The sequence below is a fragment of the Panthera onca genome, chromosome C1, assembly GCF_046562875.1.
Source record: "Panthera onca isolate mPanOnc1 chromosome C1, mPanOnc1 haplotype 2, whole genome shotgun sequence".
In the NCBI taxonomy this organism is placed as follows: domain Eukaryota; kingdom Metazoa; phylum Chordata; class Mammalia; order Carnivora; family Felidae; genus Panthera; species Panthera onca.
The window spans coordinates 7,510,607-7,537,900 of NC_138346.1; the positions used below are offsets into that span (position 1 = coordinate 7,510,607).

The 27,294-nt window shown below is 38.4% G+C and overlaps 1 protein-coding gene across 8 annotated transcripts in view; it reads right to left on the minus strand.

Annotated features, from left to right (window-relative positions):
- Positions 1 to 27,294, minus strand: part of GIGYF2 (GRB10 interacting GYF protein 2) — a 146,987-nt gene that overhangs the window by 89,738 nt on the left and 29,955 nt on the right. For 7 of the 8 annotated variants that reach the window (XM_060624170.3, XM_078450773.2, XM_060624166.3 and 4 more), the window contains 3 exons: positions 25,701 to 25,784; positions 14,139 to 14,268; positions 13,118 to 13,213 (listed from right to left, as the gene is read on the minus strand). In XM_060624170.3, coding sequence (XP_060480153.3) covers positions 13,118 to 13,213; positions 14,139 to 14,268; positions 25,701 to 25,741 — 267 coding nt within the window. In that variant the 5' untranslated portion in view covers positions 25,742 to 25,784. Of the gene's footprint in view, positions 1 to 13,117; positions 13,214 to 14,138; positions 14,269 to 25,700; positions 25,785 to 27,294 lie in introns of those variants that run through there. The other variant, XM_060624171.3, reaches the window with a different exon arrangement.

Here is a 27,294-nt window from a genome sequence, read left to right on the forward strand (position 1 = left end):
AGTAAAGTCAAAGGATATAAAATCAACGTACAGAAATCAGTTGCATGTCTATACACTAATAATGAAGCAGCAGAAAGAGAAATCAAGGAAATCAACCCCATTTACAATAGCACCAAAAACCATAAAATATAGGAATAAACCTAGCCAAGGAGGTAAAAGATCTGTACGCTGAAAACTATAGAAAAAATGGAAATGTTTATTTATTTATTTTGAGAGAGAGAGAGACAGAGCACAAGCAGGGAAGAGGCAGAGAGAAGGAGAGAGAAAATCCCAAGAAGGCTCCCCACTATCAGCACAGAGCCTGGCTCGCGGCTCAATCTCATGAACCACGAGATCACAACCTGAGCCAAAATCAAGAAATGGATTCTTAACCAACTGAACCACCCAGATGCCCCTGAAAGGATTAACTAGTGAAAGGTAGAAACAAGAGATGGTCACCAAAAAGTCTGAATCAAGAGTAGCATGATAAAGAGAAAAATGATCATTTTTGCCTCATTCTGTTCACCAATGTGAATTAGTAGCACCAAGTATTATTTAATAGAATGACAAGAATCATAAATAAAAGGGAAGGGCCAAATAAGAATCTACATAAACAAGATCAACCATCTTAATGGGGAGGGGAAGAGCATGCTTGAAAAAACCAAAATCCCAATTAGTCATTACCCTGCATTTGCAACCACACCCAATTTGGATAGGGTCAAAAACAGTGGGATAGTAGTGAGTGGGAATCCTTCAAACAGGAAAGGGGAAGATAAAGGAACACTGGAAGCCTAGGAGCCAAAAAATATGTTTAGTTGACACTTCTGGATAAATGCAATACGTAGGCCTTAGGAAACAGTAAAACAAGAAGCAATTTTTAAAATCTTGAAAATGATCTATAAAATATAAAATTCCTGGGCATTTGAAGGAGAATTTTGCAAGGGAGTTTTAAACTCAGAAAATGTTGGAATATATATTCTTACAGGAATACTTTCTGTATACTTAGAACCTAACAGACATTTATGCAAACACGCAGAGGTATGGCACAATGACGAAAATGTAACTTGTGCATGGCTGCAGCTAAGGACCCTGCTGGTGGAAGGACAAGGAACAAGTCTTAAGAGTTTGGTTGAAAAGAATCTTGTGATTCAACTAATAATTAAAATCCAAATTGTGTTTCCACTGTGAAGTCCCCATCTGCAGTTTCAATTCAAAATCAACTGAAATGTGATTCTATACCTCTTCTAAGGAAATCAACATGCAACTGGTTAAAAAACTTCTTTCATTACTGAGTTTTTTAATTCTTTAATTTATTTTTGAGAGAGACAGAGACAGAACGTGAGCAGGCAGGGGCAGACAGAGGGGGGGGGACACAGAAGCCAAAGCAGGCTCCAGGCCCTGAGCTGTCAGCACAGAGCCCAACGCAGGGCTCGAACTCACAAACTGTTGAGATCACGACCTGAGCCGAAGTCAGACGCTTAACCGACTGAGCCATCCAGGCGCCCCCATTACTGAATTTTTTTGTTTTTTAATTTATGGGTCATTTACTCATTACCTTCTTCATTAGTTATCTTTCTCAGAATTTTATTTATTACAATTTGTTCTGATAAATTTTAGAAATTTATAATGTAAGTTTTTTTTCCTTTGAGTTTCATAGGTATATAAGTGTATAATCAAGTAACTTCAAAACTCAAGATTTAAGGTAACTAAAATTTACAGGATGATGCCCAACACTTATTTCAAGCTGTATGTTAAAAAACGTACCTAATAATAATTTTTAAAAAACCGGCTGAAACAAATGTGTCAACTTACCTTATAGCACAGAGCAACCGGGGGAAGAAGTGCCTCTGGGAACACAATTAAGCAAAGCTATGACGTCCCAAAATCTAGATTAATATAATCTAATACTGGAATAACAGAGCTCTGGGGCACCTGGGTGGCTCAGTCAGTTAAGCCTCTAACTTCGGCTAAGGTCATGATCTCACAGTTCATGAGTTCAAGCGCCATGTTGGGCTCTGTGCTGACAGCTCAGAGCTGGAGCCTGCTTCAGATTCTGTCTCCCTCTCTCTCTCTCTCTCTCTGCCTGTCCCATGCTCATGCTCTGTCTCTGTCTCTCTCAAAAATAAACATTAAAATTTTTTTCTTTTTTTTTTTTTAAAACAGACCTCAGAGCTAACTTCACTAATTAATGCCAGGATCCCATGCAGGTGAACACATTACCAAACATGTATACAACTCAAATGTACCCATCAATAGAGTGCAGAGAAACTTGCATATACGTTCCTACACCCTCACACACTGCAGCTGAAAATGCAAACTTCTATCCTCTCTGGAAAGCAATTTCTGGAAGTTCTATATTTAAATGTCTATACCCTTTGGGGTGCCTGCGTGGCTCAGTCAGTTAAGCATCCGACTTCATGATTTTAGTTTGTGGGTTCGAGCCCTGTTTCAGGCTCTGTGCTGACAGCTCAGAGCCTGGATCCTGCTATGGATTCTGTGTCTCCCTCTCTCTCTCTGCCCCTCCCTGCTCACACTCTATGGCTCTCTCTCTCTCTCCCTCTCAAATAAATAAACATTAAAAAAAAATTTTTTTTGATGTCTATACGCTCTGACAGAATTCCTCTTGTAACACATGCGAAAACTCCCATAAGCAAAAAGATCTTTAACTGCAGTACTGTTGTAAAATTGAATTGGGGACCTCCTAAGTATCAACCAATGGGAGCAATTTAAAAATCATGAGAGGTGCCTGGCTGGCTCAGTCAGTAAGAGCATGAGGCTCCTGATCTTGGGATCATGTGTTCAAGCCCCACGTTAAGCACAGAGCTTTTAAAAAGAATTAAAAAAGTCACGGCCATCTTCATGTGAAATTCTATGCAGTTGTTTTAAAAACTGAGGCAACTCTATTAGGTTGATCCATATGAAAATGCTAATATTCAACCACTTCTGACCCACAAAAACTGCAATTTCATGTGATCAACTGAATGTATAAAGATAAAAGCACAGCTGTAGTAAAGAGCATGGAAAGGCCAGATTGCCTGAGACTGACTATTCCTTTAACCCACTTCTCAGAACCTCCTTTTACTCATCTAGATAAAGGAGACAGGAACCATATTTACATCTACCTCCTGGGCCGCTGCCAGCACTTAACCCATTACATGACAAGTGCTTAAAACAGTGTCGGACACATTAAAAGCTAAAGAAGTATTTGCTCTCATCTCAACAGACCCAAAGGTGAAAATAATGAAGTACAGAACTATGTGCATAGCATGCTGCATTTAGGTTTATGTGTTTTTTTACAGGAACAGATATTTAAGTAGGTGCAGATATATTAACCACCACTGAGAGGAAACACAAAATGGAAACAGTGGCTACTTCTGAGGAACAATATAAGTAGGCAGAATTAGGGTGACTCATAGAATAATTGCTTCCCACTATATGTGCTTTTTGAATTTTTTACATAAATACATGTTATTATCTATTCAAAAATGCATACATAATTTCCTTTGACATCACATAAATAAAATACAACAATGTATGGGGCGCCTGGGTGGCTCAGTCGCTAAAGCGGCCGACTTCGGCTCAGGTCATGATCTCGCGGTCCGTGAGTTCGAGCCCCATGTCGGGGCTCTGTGCTGACAGCTCAGAGCCTGGAGCCTGCTTCAGATTCTGTGTCTCCCTCTCTCTCTCTCTGACCCTCCCCCACTCGCCCACTCCCAAAAATAAACAAACATTAAAAAAATAAACACATAAAATACAACAATGTAAATTAGGTAGCAGCTATGTAAAAAGTCCTGCTTCTCAAACTGATAAATGTATTCAAGGGAAATGCCAAACCAAAACAGTGACCAGATTTCTGAGCATCAATTTTGGGTTTTTTGTGTGTTTTTCTTAATAAATATTTTTAATGTTGATTTTTGAGAGAGAGAGAGAAAGAAAGAAAGAGAAAGAGAGAGAGAGAGAGAGAGAGAGAGAGAGAGAGAGAGAGAGAGAGAGAAACAGCAAGCAGGGGAGGGGCAGAGAGACAGGGAGACATCATGACACAGTGTCATGACCCGAGCCCAAGTCAGACGCTTAAACAACTGAGCCACCCAGGTGCCCCTCAATTTTGTTTTAAGAAAATGTCATTCCAGGGCGCCTGGGTGGCCCAGTCAGTTAAGTGTCCAACTCTTGATTTTGGCTCAGTTCATGATCTCATGGTTCGTGAGTTCGAGCCCTACATGAGGCTCTGCACTGACAGCATGGAGCCTGCTTGGGATTCTCTCTCTCTCTCTCTCTCTCTCTCTCTCTCTCTCTTCTCTCTTCTCTCTGTCCTTTCTCATTCGTTCTCTCTCAAAATACATCTGTCCTTTCTCACTCTTTCTCTCTCAAAATACGTAAGTAAACTTAAAAAAATTTTTTTCCTACATGCATCCATTCATTAATACAAAAAGAGAATGCACAAAACTAACTTGCATTTTAAAGACATAAAATACCTATTTCAGGTAACTTCAAGAAATTTAACATATGCAACAAAAAGCTATTGTAGGTTATTAGAACTAACCACCTCCCCTATGAGGGTATGGGTAAAAAAACAATATGCAAAATTCTAGTCTTCAAAGATCTAAACAATCCCTGAAGGGAGTGCCTAACCATCAAAAGGACAACATCAAAATGCTAGTGAATCTTTTGCCTGCTTTAAGCACTGTCCTACTCCAGCATACTTTATAGACAAAGGATTCAAGTAAGTTAAGTGTCAGGAATCCAAAATGATGTGTTTTAACTGAGTCCGGAAATGGACTCTGATGATCTTCTGTGGTTATCGTAATTATAATACCCAGACCATAGCACCTTAAGATAAACTTTTCCATTACAAAAGCAAAAGAAGATTTACTGCATTCGTCATTCCAGACATACTTTTGTCGTGTAGGTGTAGTGCAAACCTTACTTTACTCTTTTTCAAATTGTTAACCAACAGTTCCCAATAGCATTTTGTTGAATAATCTTTGATTTTTCAAATGATTTATTGGGCACTTACTAAATACTGATTTCTTAGAAGTGTTACAGGGTGTTTCTAGATGATTCAATTACTTATTGTTGATTAAAAGTCTATCATGTTTTGGTAAACAGAAACAAGTCCTCCTCCCTACTTCTTTTTTTCTTTTTAATTTTTTTTAACGTTTATTTATTTTTGAGACAGAGAGAGACAGAGGATGAACGGGGGATGGTCAGAGAGAGGGAGACACAGAATCTGAAACAGGCTCCAGGCTCTAAGCTGTCAGCACAGAGCCCCGACATGGGGCTCGAACTCACAGACCGCGAGATCATGACCTGAGCCGAAGTCGGCCGCTTTAGCGACTGAGCCACCCAGGCGCCCCCCTCCCTACTTCTTAAAAAGCTTTTCTGGCCCATTTACATTTAGCCTGTAAGAAATCTAGGAAATTATTATAAGAAAAATAAAAATAAAATATTAAAAGTATGTATAAATACATTTAAAAATTGGAAGATAATCACAGAATAAAACTGGTATACTAAGGCATTAAGTGCAATTTTCAAATTTTTAAAATTGAAAAATTAAAAACTAAAATTAAAAAAATTAAAATTTACAAAATTTAACAGGCAGGATTAGGGTGAGCTCACATAAGTAGTTACTAGAAAAAGACTACTATCCATAGAAAAATTGGCAAAGACAAGAACAAAACATTATATATGAACACAAACATTCAAAAAACTCTTCACTATACTGGGGAAAGATACACAAACTAAAACAATGGAAGAACATTTTTGCCGATTGTGCAGTGAATTTTTCAGTAAAAATACTCAATGTCTGAAGTACAGAACAATGCATAGTGTAGACCATTACGTGTATAAAAGGGGGAAGACATTTTTAAAAAAAATTTTTTAATGATTGTTTATTTTTGAGACAGAGAAAGACAAAGTATGAGCAGAGGAGGGACAGAGAGACAGGGAGACACAGAATCTGAAGCAGGCTCCAAGATGTCAGCACAGAGTCCAACGTGGGGCTCAAACCCATGAGCTGTGACATCATGACCTGAGCCAAAGTCGGACATTTAACAGACAGAGCCGGGGCACCTGGGTGGCTTGGTCGGTTAAGCGTCTGACTTCGGCTCGGGTCATGATCTCACACTCCGTGAGTTCGAGCCCCGCGTCGGGCTCTGTGCTGACAGCTCAGAGCCTGGAGCCTGTTTCAGATTCTGTGTCTCCCTCTCTCTCTGCCCCTCCCCTGCTCATGCTCTGTCTCTCTCTGTCTTAAAAATAAATAAACGTTAAAAAAAAAATTAAAAAAAAAATAATAATAAATAAATAAATAACAGACAGAGCCATCCAGGTGCCCGGGGGGAAGACATATTTAATATTTACTTGGAAAAATATAAAACGAACTGCTAACACTTGCTGCTTTTGGGAAAGAGATGCTGGTGGCTGAGGGAAGTGATGGGAAAGCGATTTCCTATTACATGCTATTCAGTAGATTTTTATTTTGAAACCATGTGACTTATGACTTATTCTTTATTCAAACAATAAATAAGTAAATAAATCTGAAAAAATAAAAATACTGAACATGGCAAAAGTACTAGAAAAATGCTATAGCTATGGCATCAGCGAAACAAGAAAGATCCTCATACAAAGCTTCTTAAAAGCAACTCAGCATATGGAACAATCTGGTGTTATTTCTGGACTTCTATTCCACTGACCTGTAGGTCTATCCTTATACCACAGTTGTGATCCCTGTAGTTTTGTAGTAAAGTTCTGAAATCGGGGAGTATGAATCTTCCAACTTTGATCTTTCTCAAAACTATTTTGACTATTTAGGGTCCCTTGCAATTCTGTATGAATCGTAGGACCAGCCTGTCAATTTCTACCCCAAAACCCCTGTGATTTTGATGGAGACTGCACCGAGAGTAGATTGACTGGCAATATTAAGTCTTCCAAGGCTGAATGAACACTGATGGCTTCCCACTTATTTAGATCTTTTTTAATTTCTTTCAACAGTATTTTGTAGTTTTATGTAAAAGTCTTACATCCCCTTGGTTAAATCTGTAACTATGTACTTTACTGTTTTTGATGCTATTGTAAACGAAACTGTTTTCATAATTCCCTTGCAGATTATGTCAATCCTGACCCCTACAACTGTGCTGAATTCATTTATTAGTGCTAATAGTTTTTTGTATGTGGATTCTTCAAGATATTCTACATGTAGGATCATGTCACCTGAAAATAGACATAGTTTTACTTCTTCTCTTCCTTCTTATTTTTTTAATTTTTTTTTTTTAATGTTTGTTTATTTTTGAGAGAGAGCACAAGCAGGGCAGGGACAGAGAGAGGGAGACAGGATCTAAAGCAGGCTGTGCAATGATAACAGTGAGCCTGATGTGGGGCTCGAAATCGCAAACTGCGAGATCATGATCTGAGCTGAAGTTGGATGTTCAACTGACTGAGCCACCCAGGTGCCCCTTTACTCTTCCTTTTTAGAGGTCTCTTATGTCTTTTTCTAGCCTAAATGCTCTGGCACAATGTTGGATATCAGTAGTAAAAGCAGGTAACCTTGTCTTGTTCCCAATTTTAGGGGAAAAGCTTTCAGTCTTCCACAGCTGGGAATGAGGTTAGCTGTGGGTTTTTCATAAATGCCTTTAATCATGTGGAAGGTCCCTTCTATTACCTTCGCTGACAGTTTTATCAAGAAAAGTGATTAATTTTGTCAAACACTTTTTCTGTGCCAACTGAGATGATCAAGTGGTTTTTCCTTGGCTCGATTAATGTGGTACATTACATTGATTTTCCTTATGTTGCACCACGTTTGCATTCTGAGGATAAATTCCACTCAGTCATGGTGTATAATCCTTTTAATATGCTGTTGGATTCAGTCTGTATCGGTATATTTTGACAACTAAAGATATACAAAGAAAACAAACTGCAATAAAACATACTAAACGTTAACAGTAATTATCATGTAATTATCTCTACATGATGAGTTTATGGGGGAGATTCTCTCCTTTATACTTTTCTGTATTTTCTACAATGAATATGAGTACCTTTTATTTTAAAACACGTAAGATTTTATTGATACAGAGTATATAAATAAATTGTAAAATCACCATGAAAGACAAACCGAGTAAAACAATGGACAAATAACACAGGCAAATCAAAAACCATAATGACCATGAGCATATGAAAAGATGATCCAGCTACTAGTTACTAGTGAGATACAAATTAAAAACAACTATCACAGCCAATGTTTTGGCCAAAATGTAAAAAACAAAAGCTGGGGGTTTGCATAAAAATGAGTCCTCTGGGGCGCCTGGGTGGCTCAGTCGGTTAAGCCGCCGACTTCGGCTCAGGTCATGATCTCACGGTCCGTGAGTTCAAGCCCCGCGTCGGGCTCTGTGCTGACAGCTCAGAGCCTGAAGCCTGTTTCAGATTCTGTGTCTCCCTCTCTCTGACCCTCTCCCATTCATGCTCTGTCTCTCTCTGTCTCAAAAATAAATAAACGTTAAAAAAAAAAAAAAATTTTTTTTTAAAATGAGTCCTCTCGGGGCGCCTGGGTGGCTCAGTCGGTTGGGTGTCCGACTTCGGCTCAGGTCATGACCTCACAGTCTGTGAGTTTGAGCCCCGCGTCGGGCTCTGTGCTGACAGCTCAGAGCCTGGAGCCTGCTTCAGATTCTGTGTCTCCCTCTCTCTCTGACCCTCCCCCGTTCATGCTCTCTCTCTGTCTCAAAAATAAACATTAAAAAAAAAAAAAATTTAAAAAAATGAGTCCTCTCATTTGCTGCAGGTAAGAGTGCAAAAGGGCTTAAAACACTACAGAAACAAATGTAGCAACACATACATTACATTATCCACATCTGTGCATTTAAAAAAATGTAAAGAACCATGCACCAAAAACCAAAGAGATGAAAAATCTGTACACTGAAAACTACAGAAAGCTTATGAAAGAAATTGAAGAAGACACAAAAAAATGGAAAAATATTCCACGTTCTTGGATAGGGAGAACAAATATTGTTAAAATGTCAATACTACCCAAAGCATTCTACATAGTCAATGCAATACCTATCAAAATAACACCAACATTCTTCACAGAGCTAGAACAAACAATCCTAAAATTTGTACAGAACCAGAAAAGGTCCCGAATAGCCAAAGCAATCTTGAAAAAGAAAACCAAAGCTGAAGGCATCACAATCCTAGACTTCAAGCTGTATTACAAAGCTGAACTCATCAAGACAATATGGTACTGGCACAAAAACAGACACTCAGATCAATGGAACAGAATAGAGAACCCACAAATGGACCCACAAACATACAGCCAACTAATCTTTGACAAAGCAGGAAAGAATATCCAATGGAATAAAGACAGTCTCTTCTGCAAGTGGTGCTGGGGAAACTGGACAGCGACATGCAGAAGAATGAACCTGGACCACTTTCCTACACCATACACAAAAATGAACTCAAAATGGATCAAAGACCTAAACATTAAGACAGGAAGCCATCAAAATCCTAAAGAAGGAGGCAAAAAACTCTTTGACCTCGGCTGCATCAACTTCTCACTCAACATGTCTCTGGAAGCAAGGAAAACAAAAGCAAAAATGAACTATTGGGACCACGTCAAAATAAAAAGCTTCTGCACAGCAAAGGAAACAATCGGCAAAACTAAAGGGCAACCAACAGAATGGGAGAAGATTTTGCAAGCAACCTAACAGATAAAGGGTTAGTATCCAAAATCTATAAAGAACTTATCAAACTCAACACCCAAAAAACAAATAATCCAGTGAAGAAATGGGCAAAAGACATGAATAGACACTTCTCCAAAGAAGACATCCAGATGGCCAACCAACACATGAAAAGATGCTCAACATCACTCATCATCAGGGAAATACAAATTAAAACCACAATGAGATACCACCTCACACCTGTCAGGATGGCTAACATTAACAACTCAGGCAACAACAGATGTTGGAGAGGATGTGGAGAAAGAGGATCTCTTTTGCACTGCTGGGGGGAATGCAAATTGTTGCAGCCACTCTGGAAAACAGGATGGAGCTTCCTCAAAAAATTAAAAATAGAACTACCCTACGACCTAGGCATTTATCCATGGGATACAGCTGTGCTGTTTTGAAGGGGCACATGCACCCTAATGTTTATAGCAGCACTATCGACAATAGCCAAAGTAAGGAAAGAGCCCAAATGTCCATTGATGGATGAATGGATAAAGAAGATGTGGTATATATATATATATATATATATATATATATATATATATATACACACACACACACACACACACACACAATGGAGTATTATTCAGCAATCAAAAAGAATGAAATCTTGCCATTGGCAACTACATGGATAGAACTGGAGGGTATTATGCTAAGTGAAATTAGTCAGCCAGAGAAAGATGAATATCATATGACTTCACTCCTATGAGGAATTTAAGACACAGAACAGATAACATAAGGGAAGGGAAGCAAAACTAATATAAAAACAGGGAGGGGGACAAAACATAAGAGACTCTTAAATATAGAGAACAAACAGAGGGATGCTGGAGGGATTGTGGGAGGGGAGATGGGCTAAATGGGTAAGGGGCATTAAAGAATCTACTCCTGAAATCATTGTTGCACTAAATGCTAACTAACCTGGATATAAATTTTTAAAAAAGAAATATTTAAATATTTAAAAAAACACAAAGAAACAAAAAAATAATAATAATAATAATTTTAAAAAATACAGAACCAAATCCAGCAATTCCAATTTTACAACACATGTTCTAAGAATGATTACTTTAGCATAATTTGCAACAGCAAAGTTTGAAAACAACCTAAGTATCTAACCAAAAGAGACTGGAAAAACTCTGGATTTTCTCAGTTAAGAAATACTAGGCAAGAGAGATGAACAAACTAAAGCTATGTGTATCAACATAGATAAATCTAAAATCATTACTGAAAAAAAAAAAAAGCAAGCTGCAGAATAAAAACTACAGTATGCTACCTTCAATACAAAATTCATAACCCTATAGGGGCACCCAGCTGGGTCAGTCAGTAGAGCACACAAGTCTTGATCTCAGGGTTGTGAGTTCAAGTCCCATGTTGAATGCAGAGATTACTTAAAAACAAACTCTAGGGGCACCTGGCTGGCTCAGGACATACAGCGTGTGACTCTCAATCTCAGGGCAGTGGCCCCACAATAAGTGCAGACATTACTTTCAAAGATATTTTTAAAATAATAATAAAAAATTTTTTTTAAATTTTATAGCCCTATAAAATGAAACTTTTATGGCAAGAGAATACACAAGCATGTAATGAAAATAATAAAACATGAATGAGAAAAATAATCCAATTCAAAGTAATCCCTGGGAAAGAAGGGGTACAGTATACCCCAGGCAGTCTCAAATGAGAAATCTTATTTTTTAAAACAAAAACACACACAAATATGTAATGATTTTAAGATTTATATATCTGAATTGTAAATGTATCGTTATTTGTAGTAATACTTTCAAATTTGTCTGTTTCAAATACTTTATAGTAGGAATATTTTTAAGAAAAACTAAACCAAAATATAGCCAAATGTCAAATCTATGTGAAAAGGAAATTGGCCAGTTTTGAAAAGGAAATTTCCAGCCATCACTGGAGACAGAACCCTTTCTTGTGTACTCCTTATAGCAATAAACACCTTTTGGTCAATGAAAATATCTGATGATTCTAGATGAAATTACATTTCAGGAATAAAGACAGAACTAGCCTAATTCAGAAGAAATCATAAAACAAAAACTGCTTATGACACTATGGTGATGAAAATCACCAAAGATTAATAATATCACACCTGTTTTAGAACTTAACACGGTTGTGACAGAGGTCTTCTAACAAGTTTTTTTTGTTTTTTTTTTTTTTAATGTTTGTTTATTTTTGAGAGACAGAGCACAAACAGGGAAGGGGCAGAGAGGTGAAGGGGGACAGAGGACCCAAAGTGGCCTCTGCACTGACAGCAGGGAGCCGATGAGGGGCTTGAACTCACGAATCATGAGATCATGACCTGAGCCAGTCAGACACTCAACCGACTGAGCCACCCAGGCGCCATAGCTTCTCTTTCTTAATAGTGATATCTTCATACAAAATATGGCCAGAGTGTAAACGAAATAGCCAGAGTTATCACAAAAAATAATGATGAAATGTTCTGGAATTAAACAGTGGTTTACAACTCTGTGAATATATTAAAACCCACCGAATTGTATACTTTAAAAGAGTGAACATAGGCACAGCTGGGTGGCTCAGTCAGTTAAGCGTCCGACTCTTGATTTTGGCTCAGTCATAATCACACGATTCAGGAGTTCAAATCCCGCAACAGTCTCTGTGCTGACAGTACAAAGCCTGCTTGGGATTCTCTCTCCTTCTCTCTCTGTCCCTCCCCCACTATCTCTCTCCCTCCTTCTCACTCTCTCTCTCACTCTCAAAATAAATAAACGTAAAGAAAAGAGTGACTGTTATGACATATGAACTATGTCTCAAGAAAGCTGTTTTTAAAATTAAAAAAGCAAAAAAACAGTGATGATTCATTTACAGTGGCATTCCAACATTCCAACAAAGCTCCTTTTTTTCCATTTACTGCAATTACCATAAGTTCCATAAAATCAAAAACTCTTATTTATCTTTGGAAAGAGCACACTATAAATAAAGACAACACAAAATCTACTTTCCAGCCTAAAAATCTAACTTTCTCACAATGTCATAAACAAAAATCTGTGATAGAACTACACATTTTTAAGCATATTTTGAGCTGAAAATCTACATTCTCCTTTAGTGGCAGAATGCTCTGGTGAGAAATCAGGTTGCCAATTACTTCTGACAACTACATTTTTCTGAAAAGAAGGCCCTACCTCCCCCCAAAACTACCTCTACTCAAGTAAATTATAAGGGATGGCTCCTATCATCCATAAGGAAATAGAAACATTTCCTCACCTCTACAGAATACTCAAAGCTTCAGAACTAAAGCAGAATCTCATCTACCAAGATAGGCATTCACATATCAAGAAAACAGAAAGCAGGTGGCAGACCTGTGGCGATGTTGGGGCCTTAGAGCCTAAGTGGTAACTTCCTGTTTTCATAACTCAGTGGAAAGGAACAAGGGTTTGACCTAAGGCTCAAAGTTAGACACAAACCTGTTCTTCTTCTGTAAAGGGTACAAGAGCCAACGGAGGCAGGGGCTCCTCCTGTAGGATAGGCAGAAATTCTTTATCCAGAAGGTCTGAAGGTATCTGTACGACCAAACACATGACCATGAAATTAATGCTATCCCTCCAATTAACAAAAATTATAAAAAAAGAAAAAAATACTCTTCTGTTTATCTCTTGGTGATTGTTACAAATATGGAATAAAGCTTATTCAACCACAATTACCTCCAGTAGTACTTACATATTCTGAAGTTAAATATTAACAACCCCAGTTCCGTTCCTCTTCCTCCCATCAGACCACCACTTTAGATTTGATATACAGCATTAACTCTGGCATTCCAGAGTGCACAGCGGAAGGGTAAATATCCTCACATTTAACTCAAGGCACAAGGCAGTAAAGAGTTTCATAAGCAATTTTATCTGTCCTCAGCAGCCATCATTAAAATGTGACATCCCCAACCCATTAATAAAAGCAAAAACAAAGTATATTGTTAAAACAGAAAATATTATCTCTCACTAGTCAGATAGTTAAGTGTACTTTACACTGTTTGGGTTTTGACCATTTATAGGAAACACAAATGTGGTAACATATTTTAAGATGTTCTCTCTGCTAAAAATCGTATATTTAACACAAGAAGGGGAAAAAAGCAGCAACTCCTCTTCTCACTCGTAACTTCTAACTGAAAAGAGGTACAATAAAGACAAGAAATTCCTCCTTTCTCAGACGTCAAACTGGGATAGAAATGAACATGAAGGAGACATTGAGAGGAAATCAGACAAAGTATTAAGTGCTGAATATTCTGTTTCCATGAAGTTTTCTATTCCTATAATGAAATCTTAGGTCCTCAGTAAAAAACACGGGCTCCTTACACTTAGAAGATTCTGTCAATTACTACAGGTTTCAAAGCAGGACAAAAGAGAAAAACCATGAGTCCATCATCTATCAATGTATCACTGTACATACCCTGAAATCTCATTCCTAATTCTGAAGTCTTTCCTTTTTCCTTACCTTGTTATCTTTAAGGAAAAGTGCTAACATTTCTTCTCTACCGTAACGATAGTCTGCTAACTTATACTTCGGCAAAGCTGGAGAAAGAGGAGGGGACGTGATACTCCCACCACTGGACAGAGCTCGGAGCCTAGGAGAGACATAAAATACAAAAATGAAGGGTCAAATATTCTGGCACCAAGGACTTTTGTTTTTACGTGCTATAAAAATGTTCACTTTAGCTCTTTAAAAGAACAGAAAGAAATCCCATTATCTCAAGATTTTAGCTTTCATATAACCATTGTCACAACACGTTGAGAGCAGTTCACTGAGAAACAGACAACCATGTGGTAATTCCCTAACTTAAAGAGGTATCATGATATATCCCTGAGAAATCTGGAGTGAAAAGGTGACACTGTTTCAAACTTGTAATATCTTAAGCAGGCTTCACACCCAGCACAGAGCCCAATGTGGAGCTTACATTCTTTTTTTTTTATTGTCTGTATTTATTTTTGAGACAGAGGGAGACAGAGCATTGAGCAGAGGAGGGGCAGAGAGAGGGAGACAGAATCTGAAACAGGCTCCAGGCCCCGAGCTGTCAGCACACAGTCCTACGCGGGGCTCGAACTCTCAACCACGAGATCATGATCTGAGCCAAAGTCAGATGCTCATCCAACTGAGCCATCCAGGCGCCCCCCAATGTGGAGCTTAAACTCACCACCCTGAGATCAAGACCTGAGCTGAGATCAAGAGTTGGACACTCAACCAACTGAGCCAGGCAGGTACCCCTTGAAATTATAAAGGTAACCTGATTAAAGTAAGGGGTACTTGGCTGGCTCAGTCAGAAGAACATGCGACTCTTGATCTTGGAGCTGTGAACTCGACCCCTACGTTGGGTATGGACATTACCTAAAAATAGAATCTTCTTAAAAAAGAAGTGAAATATCACCTTCTACCTGTTAGATTAATAAGAATTAATAAATCTGACAATACCAATGAATAAATCTGGAGTATCAGTTGCTAGTAAGTATGAAAACCAATGGAAATTCTCAAGTAGTAACTGTGGGACTGTAATGGAACAACCACTTCAAAGAATAATCTGCTAATGTTTAATAAAATATTTAGCAAAGTATACTACACGAAAGAAAAAGCAAAACACAGAAGGTTAGGAGCGCCTGGGTGGCTTAGTCAGTTGAGCATCCAACTGCTGATCTCTGCTCAGGTCATGATCTCACGGTATGTGGGACTGAGCCCCACACTGGGCTCCGCACTGGAAGTGTGACCCTGCTTGGGATTCTTGCTCTCTCTCAAAATAAATAAACTTAAAAAAAAAAAAAAAAAAAACACAGCTTACAAAAAAGAGATACACGTAAACCTGTAAATAAGTTTATACTGTTTAAGAACCATACAAAATGTAGCAAAAGTATAGACACAAACATGAACTGACAAAAAACTCAACATAAGATTCTATGTGCAAAGGGAAAGACAGCATCAAGGGAGTTTTAATTATACCTGCAATGTTTTATTTTCTTAGCTTGGCACTGGGTACATGGATATTTGCTACAATTTATACTTTTATATGCCTGTAATATTTCATGATTCATTTTTAATAAAAGCAATCAATGATCAATGTAGAGAAATTCAAAATGCAGTGAAGAATGAAAATACAAAAAAAAGAAAAATTTAAGCCATATTTACTGTTAGGCAGAAAAAATATATAACCCTAAAAGGAATGGAACTGGGGAAAGAGGAACATTTTTTTAATTTTATAAGATGCTTTTATTTTAAAAAGGTGGGGAAACCTCAGCAAAAAATGGCAAGAGTAAGATCCCACTGCAGCACTGTGTCAAAGAGCAAGTGGCAAAACTATCAGCAGCAACTCATTGTCTGGGGGCTGCCTGAAGTTCTATACAGTAGTAAGTACCAAGGGTAAAAGGGGCCAGTGTACTTTAGCCTAAATGAAAATTCAACAGAGGCATTAAAATACATCCCCAAATTGCTAACTTCATTCACATTAGCAAAAAAGAAGAGAATAATCTACACAGTAAAAAAAAAAAAGAAATCAGAGCATTCTAATACCAATAAAAGGAGAGAGAAAAAAAAAGGAATGTATTAGTAAATTCAATGGTAGAGTCTTTTCTCAATGTTTCTATCTTCTCTTTTGCACTTAGGTTTTTTAACATTCATGGGCAATTTTGAACATTTATAAAAGTCCAAGAATTACAGAACAAACTCTCATGTACCACTCACCCAGCCCTCAGCTCAATAACCCATGGCCAACCCTGCTCCTTCCACCACCCCATCTAACCCTTCTTTAATACCGTTTTGAAGGAAATCCTACGCTTTCAAAGCTTTTTTGAAGGGAATTATTTTCAAGATTTTTTGAGGAAATTTTTGAAGGGAAGTTATTTCATTTGTAAATACTTTAGAATGTTCTAAAAGATAAGGATTTTTTTCTAGTCTGGATTTTGCGGATCTTATTCCGGTGATATAGGTTTACCACGTTTCGCTGTTCTCTGCATTTCCAGTACACTGGTGACTGCAAGTGAAGGGTACTTCGATGTGGCGGTGTGTAATGCCATCAGGAGGCAGTTCCTGGTTTTATGGGTCTAGCAATCCCTGAACCAATGCCTTCATAGGTCCCTAAGTTCACTAAGGTTACAAAGTGATTTTATTTTATCATTCTTTATTAGCGGGAGTATTTCTACAAGGAGAAACTTCTCTCTTAACACTATTTGGTGTTGTTACTCAGTAGGAAATAGGTTGTTCCCATAAGAACTCATGTTGTTCTTACAGGAAAGTTAGAAAAAAAGCCTTCTTAGTTTTCAAAATAAGGACTTAGTTCACTAGCATTCTCCAATGGTAACAAATTATTTTTTATTAAAGTATTTCAATTCAATGCACTTCACAATGTCCAAATTGTCTCATCCTTTTTTGCTTTTTAAGTAGGTTCCCCACCCAAGGTGGGGCCTGAACTCCCAACCCCGAGATCAAGAGTCATATGCTCCACCGACTGACCCAGTCAGGCGCCCCTCAAATTGTCTCCTCTTTGACCGTGGGAGATTCTTCAGGTTGGCTCCTAATTCTGACACAACCCTAGCAGTCTTTAACAGCTTCTTTTCTATCTGGTGTGTCAAAATGTTCCCGGCACAGCTTATTATTTCTTGCCTCGGCCCTAGAATCAACCATTTCTCCAGGGAGCCTGATTCTCTTTGGTGCATATTAAGAGCACAATTTAGGGGCCAAGAGTACTCACTGCTGCCAGGTTGATCTTTTGTTTTCTTTCCGATTATTCTTGGACTTTGAGGTCATTTAGTCCAACTCCTGTAAGACAGGTTGGAACAACCAGGAAAGACAACATGCCCACAAAGAAGTGATCCAACCTCTGTTGAAGGGCCTTCCAGGAAACTGCTTTCCATCAAATTCATGTAAAGCTGGATTCTTTCCTGACGAAGTGGAATTAATACCCACTCAGAGCTGAGGCTGGGAATTTTACATACGCACTACCTCGTTTCATTTCATTTCAGCTCTGCAACAACCCCGGTAACAAACAAGGGTTACACAACTTGCCCACACAGAGCAAAGATGCAAACATAGGTTTTCATGACTAAAAAGATCAAAATCCTTCCAGCAATACATCTCAAAATTTTATTTAAAATAGCCAGGGTTTATTCTGCCACACGTTAATTTTAAAATATATGTATTTTATTAGAAATTATTTTAACGTATCTTTCTTATACTGAGCCGATGTGCTCGCCAATCGTTTCTACCACTAGAGGGCATATCTAGGTGCTCTTTCAAGTGAAAACCATTCCCAAAGTGGCAAATAGTCACAATGCCTCAAGAGACTTTCCTTCTCATGGCCCAACATCCCTAATTTGTTCATCAGCTCCTGACAAGTGGCTTCAAATCCACTCACCACCCCGGTTCCCTTCCAGTGGATCCCCATCACCCATGCCCAAGAGCTCCTCCAGTGTCCAGGACTGAATACTTCTTATAGGCACCACATTTATTAAGAGTAACGTAACCAGAGCGCATTCTCAAGAGATTCCTCCAGCTACTGTGAAGAGAACAGCCAAACAAACGGAGAGTAATTCAAACAAAGATGGTGGCCTGAATAAGGATAATTGTGCTCTACTTAATAATCGACAAATCCTATTCCGAGTCCCTCTTCACCTACAGACATTTGGAAAAGCTAACTCATACCTGGGTAATAAATATCCCTAAAACCCCACCAGTGATCTTTAACCTCTCTTGGATCTTGCTCCATACAAGCCTCTCTTCTAGAAATTTAATCCCTATCTGCTTTCCCCTTAGTCTCTAAGTATACCTAAAAGTGATGTGTTTAGGGGCTCCTGGGTGGCTCAGTCAGTTGAGTGTCCGACTTCAGCTCAGGTCATGATCTCATGGTTCATGAGTTCGAGCCCCAAGTCAGGCTCACTGCAGTCAGTGTAGAGTCCGCTTCAGATCCGCCGTCTCCCTCTCTCTGTGTCCCTCCCCCACTCACGCGGTCTCAAAAATAAACATTAAAAAAAAAAAGTTGGGGCTCCTGAGTGCCTCAGTCACTTAAGTGTCCAACTTCAGCTCAGGTGATGATCTCGCAGTTCACGAGTTCAAGTCCTGTGTCAGGCTCTGTGCTGACAGTCAGAGCCTGGAGCCTCCTTCAGATTCTGTGTCCCCCTCTCTCTCTACCCATCTCCCACTTGCACTCTCTCTCTCAAAAATAAAAATTAAAAAAAAAAAAGTCCCCTCTCTCTCTGCTTTCCCTTGCTTGCGCTCTCTCTCTCAAAAATAAATTTTAAAAAAATTTTCTATAAAATGCAATTGTTAGGGGTGCCTGGGTGGCTCAGTCAGTTAAGCATCCGACTTCGGCTCAGGTCATGATCTCATAGTCCATGAGTTCGAGCCCTGCGTCAGGCTCTGTGCTGACAGCTCAGAGCCTGGAGCCTGCTTCAGATTGTGTCTCCCTCTCTCTCTGCCCCTCCCCTGCTCATGCTCTGTCTCTGTCTCAAAAATAAAAACATTAGAAAAATTTTTTTAGTAAAATTTTTTAAAATTTAAAGCTGGAAATAATTTTTAAAAAAAAATAAGTAACAGTGATTTGTTTAAAACCCCTTTAATGCAGCATCCCCCCAGCTATGCACCACTGCATGCACCCCCAAACTATGCACCACATTCCCCCAGTTATGCACCTCTTCCATTCAGAAATATCCCCAACAACCTCAATTACGGGTCACTTCAAAACCCAGAGCAATCTGGATTCTCCCCTTCAACTCCACTACTCCAGTAGAGTTCACAAATACCATCACCAAATCCAAGGGACAATTTCCTATCTTTGTCATCATCTTCCTGGCCATACTGAGATCTGTTTAACACAAGAGGCCCACTTCTATTGTAAGTAGTAGCAACTAACAGGTAGCAGTAGCAGGGCCTCCTAAAACCCATGATACCCCCAAAATCTTCACTTATTATTGTCCCAAATCGTAATTTCAGCTTATGAAAGCAATGTGAAGTGTCAATATAGATGTGTGAAGTCAAAAAACATTTCTGGGTAAGCTTCTGATTCTCAACTCTGGCTCTGACTTCTCCCCTAGAGAACAAGGCTTTCATATGCAATCACTTACAGCCTCTCCACTTTAGCCCCAAACCCTACTCATCAGCTTATTCATTCCAACCCCCTTCATCACCATATTCCCAAAGGCAGATAAGGACACCACCATCTAAACCACTGGATTACCAGTCAGGGAATCACGCTTTACTCATTCTACCATTGCCCATACCTAATTACCAGATCCTACCAGTTTTAAATCCTACATCTTGGGATGCTTGGGTGGCTCAGTTGGTTAAGCATCCAACTTCAGCTCAGGTCATGATCCCACAGTCCACGAGTTCGAGCCCTGCGTCGAGCTCTGTGCTGACAGCTCAGAGCCTGGAGCCTGCTTTGGATTCTCTGTCTCCCTCTCTGTCTCTCAAAAATAAACAAACATTAAATCCTAAATCTCTCAAGCCATCCCATGGATCAACTAACCCATTATTGTCCACACTTTCATTTCTTACCTGGACTGCTGCAACAGCATCCTAACTGATATACCCAGTCATCTTCCGTCTCCCACAGAACTATACGTATATTCCCAATGCAAACCTGAATAAAATGTCCCCTGATTAACAACTGTTGACTGACACACGATGATCAAATAAAACCCAGAGCTTCTTAACACAGAAGGGCTGCCTCCAAGCTCATCTCTCCCACACTTCACACTATAATAAACACAACGTCTCAGAGTTCCTCTCTCAAACTTGCTGTTTCTTGCCCCCTTGTCTTTACACATGCCTTTTCTGCTATCAGGAATATATTCCCAAACCATTTTCACTTGGGCTCCTAGGAGGAGAGGTTAAGTGGAAGGAAGGGAAAAAAGAGTCGAGTCAGAATGAGGAGGATGAGGGGTTGGAAAGAGAATTGTAGAGGGAAAGGAAGAGAGGTCGAAATCCTTAAGACCTTGGCTAGACAAAAGTACCTGCTCAACCTTCACGGATCTAACTGGCTAGTGGAAGAAAAAAACTAACAAATGGTCATACAAATACACATACAGCTATCGAAGGATTCTGGAGAAAAACTTGACCCAAGTTATATCTTAAGATTATTCTGGATGCTGTAGGGAGAACCATAAGAAGAATGAAAGCCCGAAAACATCAGGTCACTGCTGCAATGGTTTATGTCAGAGATGGTGGTGGCTTATACTGGGGTGATGGCAATAAACAGAAATGAACAGATTTCAAGAGATATGTTGGAGACGAAATTGACACAACACTGTGATGAACTAGATGTAGAGATACAGAAGTAAAAGAAACCGAATATCCAGAAAACTCCAAGACTTCCGGCTTGAGCAAATGGGCACACAGTAGTATTTAAGATTAAAAGAAATAAGTAATCCAAAAGTAGGTACCATGTCCTTTCATCTTTGTTGCATCAGCACCTAATCCAAGGCACAGAATATAGGAGGCAGGTGAGAAATGTTTTCTAAACAAATCTTAACATTCTCTTCTAAAATACACCCCTGGATAACATCGAATTACTATCCCTTCAGACTGCATAGATGTCTTTTACTCTTTTTAAAAACTGGGATGATTAATGCATCCCATCCTCCAGAATTTCTCTCATCCCCCACAAAGATGATGGCTAATAACCCAGCAACCTCAGGTTTCCCTTCTTTGCCTCCATTTCTCCCCACCCCCTTGAGACTTGAATGCCTTCATCCAACATTTACTAAGTGCCTATGTCCAGTAAGCTAGGCTAAACATGTGCTTACCAAAACTGAGAAATACAGTGCCGTTCTTCTGTTCTCTTCTGAGTAAGGAAAACACATAGAAACACAACACAAAGTCGTAACTATTTCAACACAGTTATAAACAAAGTGCTTTAGGGGAAACAAATACCTCACTTTCTTGCAAGGTAACACTTGGGAAAACTTCCTTAAGACCATGTAATGAGATACAAGAAAACCTAAAGGCAATTCCTTGGCTCCTTCCCCATAAAGACGACTAACTATCTGCAATCATTCCCCCTATGATAAATTCCTTAATCGTCTACATTTATCTATTTTCAATCCAATATATGTATTTATATATATATGCATATATATATATGCATATATATATGCATATGCATATATATATATATAAAACAAGTATAATGAATTTGGGTTTTTTTTAAAATGTCTTTAAGTATACATAACAAAATTTTGCCAAAAAAAAAAAAAAAAGAAGAAGAATGGGAGGAAGCAAACCAAATGTTAGCGATGGTTCTTTGGATGGCAGGATTAAGGATAACTTGGATCTTTTCTTTTTCTTTTTGTACTACTGTTTCCTCCAAGGTTTTCAGCAACAAGCGTGAATTACCTTGTTACTGAAACTAACAAAAAATTTCAAAAAACCTAAACCTACCAGATTTAAAACCAAAAAAAAATGTTTTTCTTAAGGTAGTACTTAGTGTTTGGTCAAGGGTAACAGGGGATGGGAACTAAACTAACACAACCTTTCTGGTGGTCAATCTGTCTGTACATCATCCAAAGCCTTAAAAATGAAACTGATTTAATAACTCTACTTCCAGGGAATTATTCCAAAATAAATAAGCAGCAACACAAACAAAACTGTTGAAGGCTGTATACACATATTTATAATACAAAAACATTAAAAACAACTTTACTTTCCAACAATTCATTCACTCATTTAACAAATATTTATTGTGTACCTATTATTTGCAGGCACTGGATACAGCAGTGAACAAAGTATACAAAAATTGAGACCAAAGTACTTGCCCTCAGTGGAGCTCACAGTCTAGTGGGAGCTGGAGAATGGAATATAAATAATAAAGAGAATAAGTGAATAAAATGTTTACCATGTTCTATTTGGATATAGGTCATGAAGAAAAAAATAAGCAGAGAAGATAGGGAATAAGAGGAAGACATTATATATAGATAGTCAGGAGAGGTCTAAGGTGGCAACATCTGAGTAAAAACAATGGTTTTATTCCTAAAAACAATGTGCTCCTCCATTAAATCTATCACACCCTTTTGAATTGCTTTGGTGACTATATAATACATACCTTTATCCCAAATACAGAGATAAGCTAAGACCTAATGACTCCACAGACCTACCTTAATGAGTCCATGTATACAGTCACCGTAGTCTGTTTCCACCACAACTGTCAACACTCTCCCATCGTCACTACTATCCCAAGTACACCTCTTCATTTTCTCCGTCTTTCATTGAACATTTATATTTTACATCGTAATAAAAATTATGATCTTAGGAAATAAAGTATAACTAAATGTTTCTGTATAGTTCAGAGTTACACACTGACTAAATGCAATCACTCTAAACTTTGATTCTAAAGTATTCTGGACCCAGCTCCTTGCCTCAAGTTTCACAACCAATGTAATGTTACATGCAGAAAAGCACAGTAGCAGCTTCTATTTATACTGCAGCTTTCTAGTTCAGAGTTACCAGAGTTCCTTAAGGTTCTCATATATTCCCTTTGCCAAAAGGAATTTTCTTTTTTTTTTTTTTAAATGTTTATTTATTTTTGAGACAGACAGAGCATGAGCGGGGGAGGGGCAGAGAGAGAGGAAGACACAGAATCCAAAGCAGCTCCAGGCTCTGAGCTGTCAGCACAGAGCCCGACGCGGGGCTCAAACTCACAGACCGTGAGATCATGACCTGAGCCGAAGTCGGACGCTCAACCGACTGAGCCACCCAGGCGCCCCAGCCAAAAGGAATTTTCATAGCTGGTAAAACAAAAAAAAAGGCAGTGTGCCTACTTAGACCCCCACTCCTCAGTTTATATGCATTTCATATGACTAAGGGAAGGCTCCTAGGCTCTAATAATGATGCCTGAAGGGTGACAATTAGGTAAAGCTACTGTTTAAGCAGGAGACTGGTAACTGTCTTCTACTAAAGTTACTTCAATTCAAATTTGGTATAAAGCACTGGGCTGATCAAACAAAACACCATCAAACATGACTTCTGAGCATCACTGAAAAAATGTGTACCATGCTGTTGATGGACTGGGTCACTGACTGATGGACTGACACACTGAAATGACTTTAGGAACCCATGATTTAGGACAGGGGCCAGAAAACTTTTCTCTGTAGAAGGCCAGAGAGTAAATAAACTTTTTGAGTCAGATGGCCCCTCTTGTAACCACTCAACCTTGCCACCGTAGTATGAAAACAGCCTGATAATATGGAAACAAACAGGTGTATCTGTGTTCCAATAAAATTTTATTCAAAAAAACTTTATTTATACTTCCACGGGCCATAGTTTGTCAACCCCTGGTATACAGCATCCAGCTAAATGTGTACTGACTCTAGAACATCTCCAGTAGTTTTTTTCTTTTGTTTAGGCTAAATTCCTGGTGTTGTCTCTTTTTCTTAATAGATGATGGGACAGAGGGGGTAGGGGACAACTTCCTTAAATTAGCTGACAATTTTAATCATGTTTTTACAATGAAAGAAACACGTGTAAATACAAAAGAGAAGCAGTTACAAATTCTAGATAAAGGCAGAAGAGTCACACACAAAATGGTTTACAAAATGAGCTATATGGATTTAAATCCACCATATAAAGGAAGTTAATAAAATGTGAATAAAGATGTAACTATGAGAATGTTCATCAAAAATATTTTTGTAATAATGGAAAACTGAGAATGGCCTATGTATGCTACATCTACAAGTCTAGTTAAATAAACGATGGTACATCATACAATGCAACCATTTAAGATGATAGAAAACATTTATTGAAAAAAAAGATACTTTTGATGTGGTTATTTTTTAAAAGCAGGTTACAAAGTTGAATGTACAGTATGATCCCATTTTCATGAAAATAAATGTACACACACACAAATAAGCATACACAGAACCACCTGGAGAGATAAACCTATTTACAGTGGTTATCATGGATGGTAAAATTGTATCTTCCTCTGGCTTACTTGTAATTTCTAATTTCTTTAGAAACATATTGATTCAATAATAAGAAACTTATTTTTTAAATATAAACTAAAAACTAAAACAGGTACAGCATTACTTAGGTCAACATTTCCAAAATAAATTATCAAAGTATAGAACTTGCATCAGTTTTTAGAATTTCAAGTAGAGATTTCTCCTCAGTCTCCAAATGCTGACTAAAAGGGCCGAGAAAATTTAGGAATTACATATAAAAAGAAATGCATAAAATAAGTTAATATGTGTCCTCAAATAGGGAGTTACTACAGAAGTCTGCATCACTTTTCAAACCACCACCACCTAAACAATCAAGAATATTTAAAACACTACTCCAATTTATCTACTATATACTGCCTCTGGTTCAAGGTTTGAAAAGAAAAAGCAACTATTCATGCCACTGATGAGAGGATCTTCAATCACCAACACTGGGGGGAAAGGAAGAAGAGGGGGAAAAAGTCACACTACAATGTGATGGATCTCAAAATTCCATAAGAATTCCATTCAGGGTCCAAACACATCTGTAAGAGACTCAAAGGTCAATTAATTGTTATTATGGCAAATGCTATCCCAATCTTAGATGGGCTACAGTTAATAACCAGTATAATTCTGGACCACCTGCCTAGCCCATCAATAAAAAAATTCAAACAGTAATTCAATAAAAGTATGTTTTCAAAGAAGTCTAGGAGTAGCACTTACAAAACAGTATTGTAGCAGAAAACATACAGATAAAAATATTACAATTATATGTAAAATTTTATATGTACCTAGACAAGGGCTGAAACAAAAAGCAAGTAATTTGCTAGGGTGGTGGGACTGCAGGGAGTCCATTATCATTACAAAACCAGACCAAGAAAATTTCATTATCATTACCTAGCCAGACCTAGAAAAGTTTTTTAAATATAGAATGCAGTCATTGACCAAACAGAATTTATTCCTAGACAAGCTACACTGTTTTCAACTAGGCACATAAATCAAAATCTCAAAAACATGTACATTTATAAACCACCCAACATCTGTAAAAATACCTTACTACCGTACTAGTAGTACATCCAATATCAAGCAGGATGAGATTCTGAAAACTCACCATTCAGGCCCAAAGTTCAGTGTCTGCGTTTCCGCTGCCATTATTTTCCGTATTTTTACAATAGATTTTTATATGTGGAGAAACCTGTTAAAGAGAAAAATATCTCCATACAGTTAGTCAAGAGCAAATGCAGAATTCCAGCCCAGAAAGTCTAGCTACGGTGTTTCATTCATTCCCGGGCAGCTATCAGAATGGGTTTTAATCCGTGTTTACAACAATCTAGCAGGCAATGTGAAATTAACAAATCTACCTCACATTTCAATTCACATCTTCTTATGTGGGAAAAGGAGATGCGGTATAAGATGAAGCCCATGAGATGGGTGGATGCAGACCACACAGGGCACCAGGGACCAAATTAAGGACTTTCTCCTTCAGCCACTGAGCAATAGGGAGTGAATGAAAGGTAACAGATTTACATTTTAATTTATATCACTCCTTTGCAATGACTCTCCCATAACCAACCATGAGCTATATTCAAGATTCTTAAAATAAGCACCCCCCCTTTCCTATCTCACAGCTTCCACTACAACTCTCCCCCACTTTCTGCTTAGCACTTTACACGCTAGTGATTATTTTAAAACACTGTCTTGAACCATCAATTTCATGAGTGACCTTTCAAAAGCCGTTTTAAAATATCAGAGCTTAAAGTGAAGTAAGTCAAACAGGGAAAGCCAAATGCTGTAGGGTACTTCTTGTGTATGGAATCTAAAAGTGCCAATGAGTACTCAGAGAAACCAAGAGTGAGTGGTGGTCACCAGGAGCTGGGCGGTGGGGGAAACGGGGAGATATCTGGTCAAAGGGTACAAAGTTCTAGTTACAACATTAACAAGTTCTGGGGACCTAATGCACAGCAAGGTGACTATAGCTAATAATACCATATTATATACTTGAAAGATACTAAGAGATTAGACCTTAAATTTTCTCACTACAAAAAAGAAAAAAAGAAATAGCCATTACGTGCTGGAATGAGGTGTTAGCTTGATGCAATGGCAGTAATCATTTTGCAATATATAAATGTATCAAATCAACACACTATATACTTTAAACTTACACAATGCTATATGTCAACTACATCTCAAATATGGGGTGGGGGGTGGAGGATATCAGAGCTTAAAAATGGAAAATACTATAAATATTGTAAATATACTGTAAATATCTCCAAGATAAATTCACATCACCCTGACTTTTGTTTATGTTTAGAAGATCTAAAAAAAAGTTAACTGGAAAAATATGCCTCAGGACACCTGTTGGTAGGGCATTCAACTTTGATCTTGGAGTTACAGGTTCAAGTCCCATGCTGAGTGAGAGATGGCTTAAAAATATTAACCAGGGGGCGCCCGGGTGGCTCGGTCGGTTAAGCGTCCGACTTCGGCTCAGGTCGTGATCTCACAGTCCGTGAGTTCGAGCCCCGCGTCGGGCTCTGTGCTGACAGCTCAGAGCCTGGAGCCTGTTTCAGATTCTGTGTCTCCCTCTCTCTGACCCTCCCCTGTTCATGCTCTGTCTCTCTCTGTCTCAAAAATAAATAAACGTTAAGAAAAAAAATATATATATATATTAAAAAAAATATATTAACCAGAAATTGGTCAAAAATGCA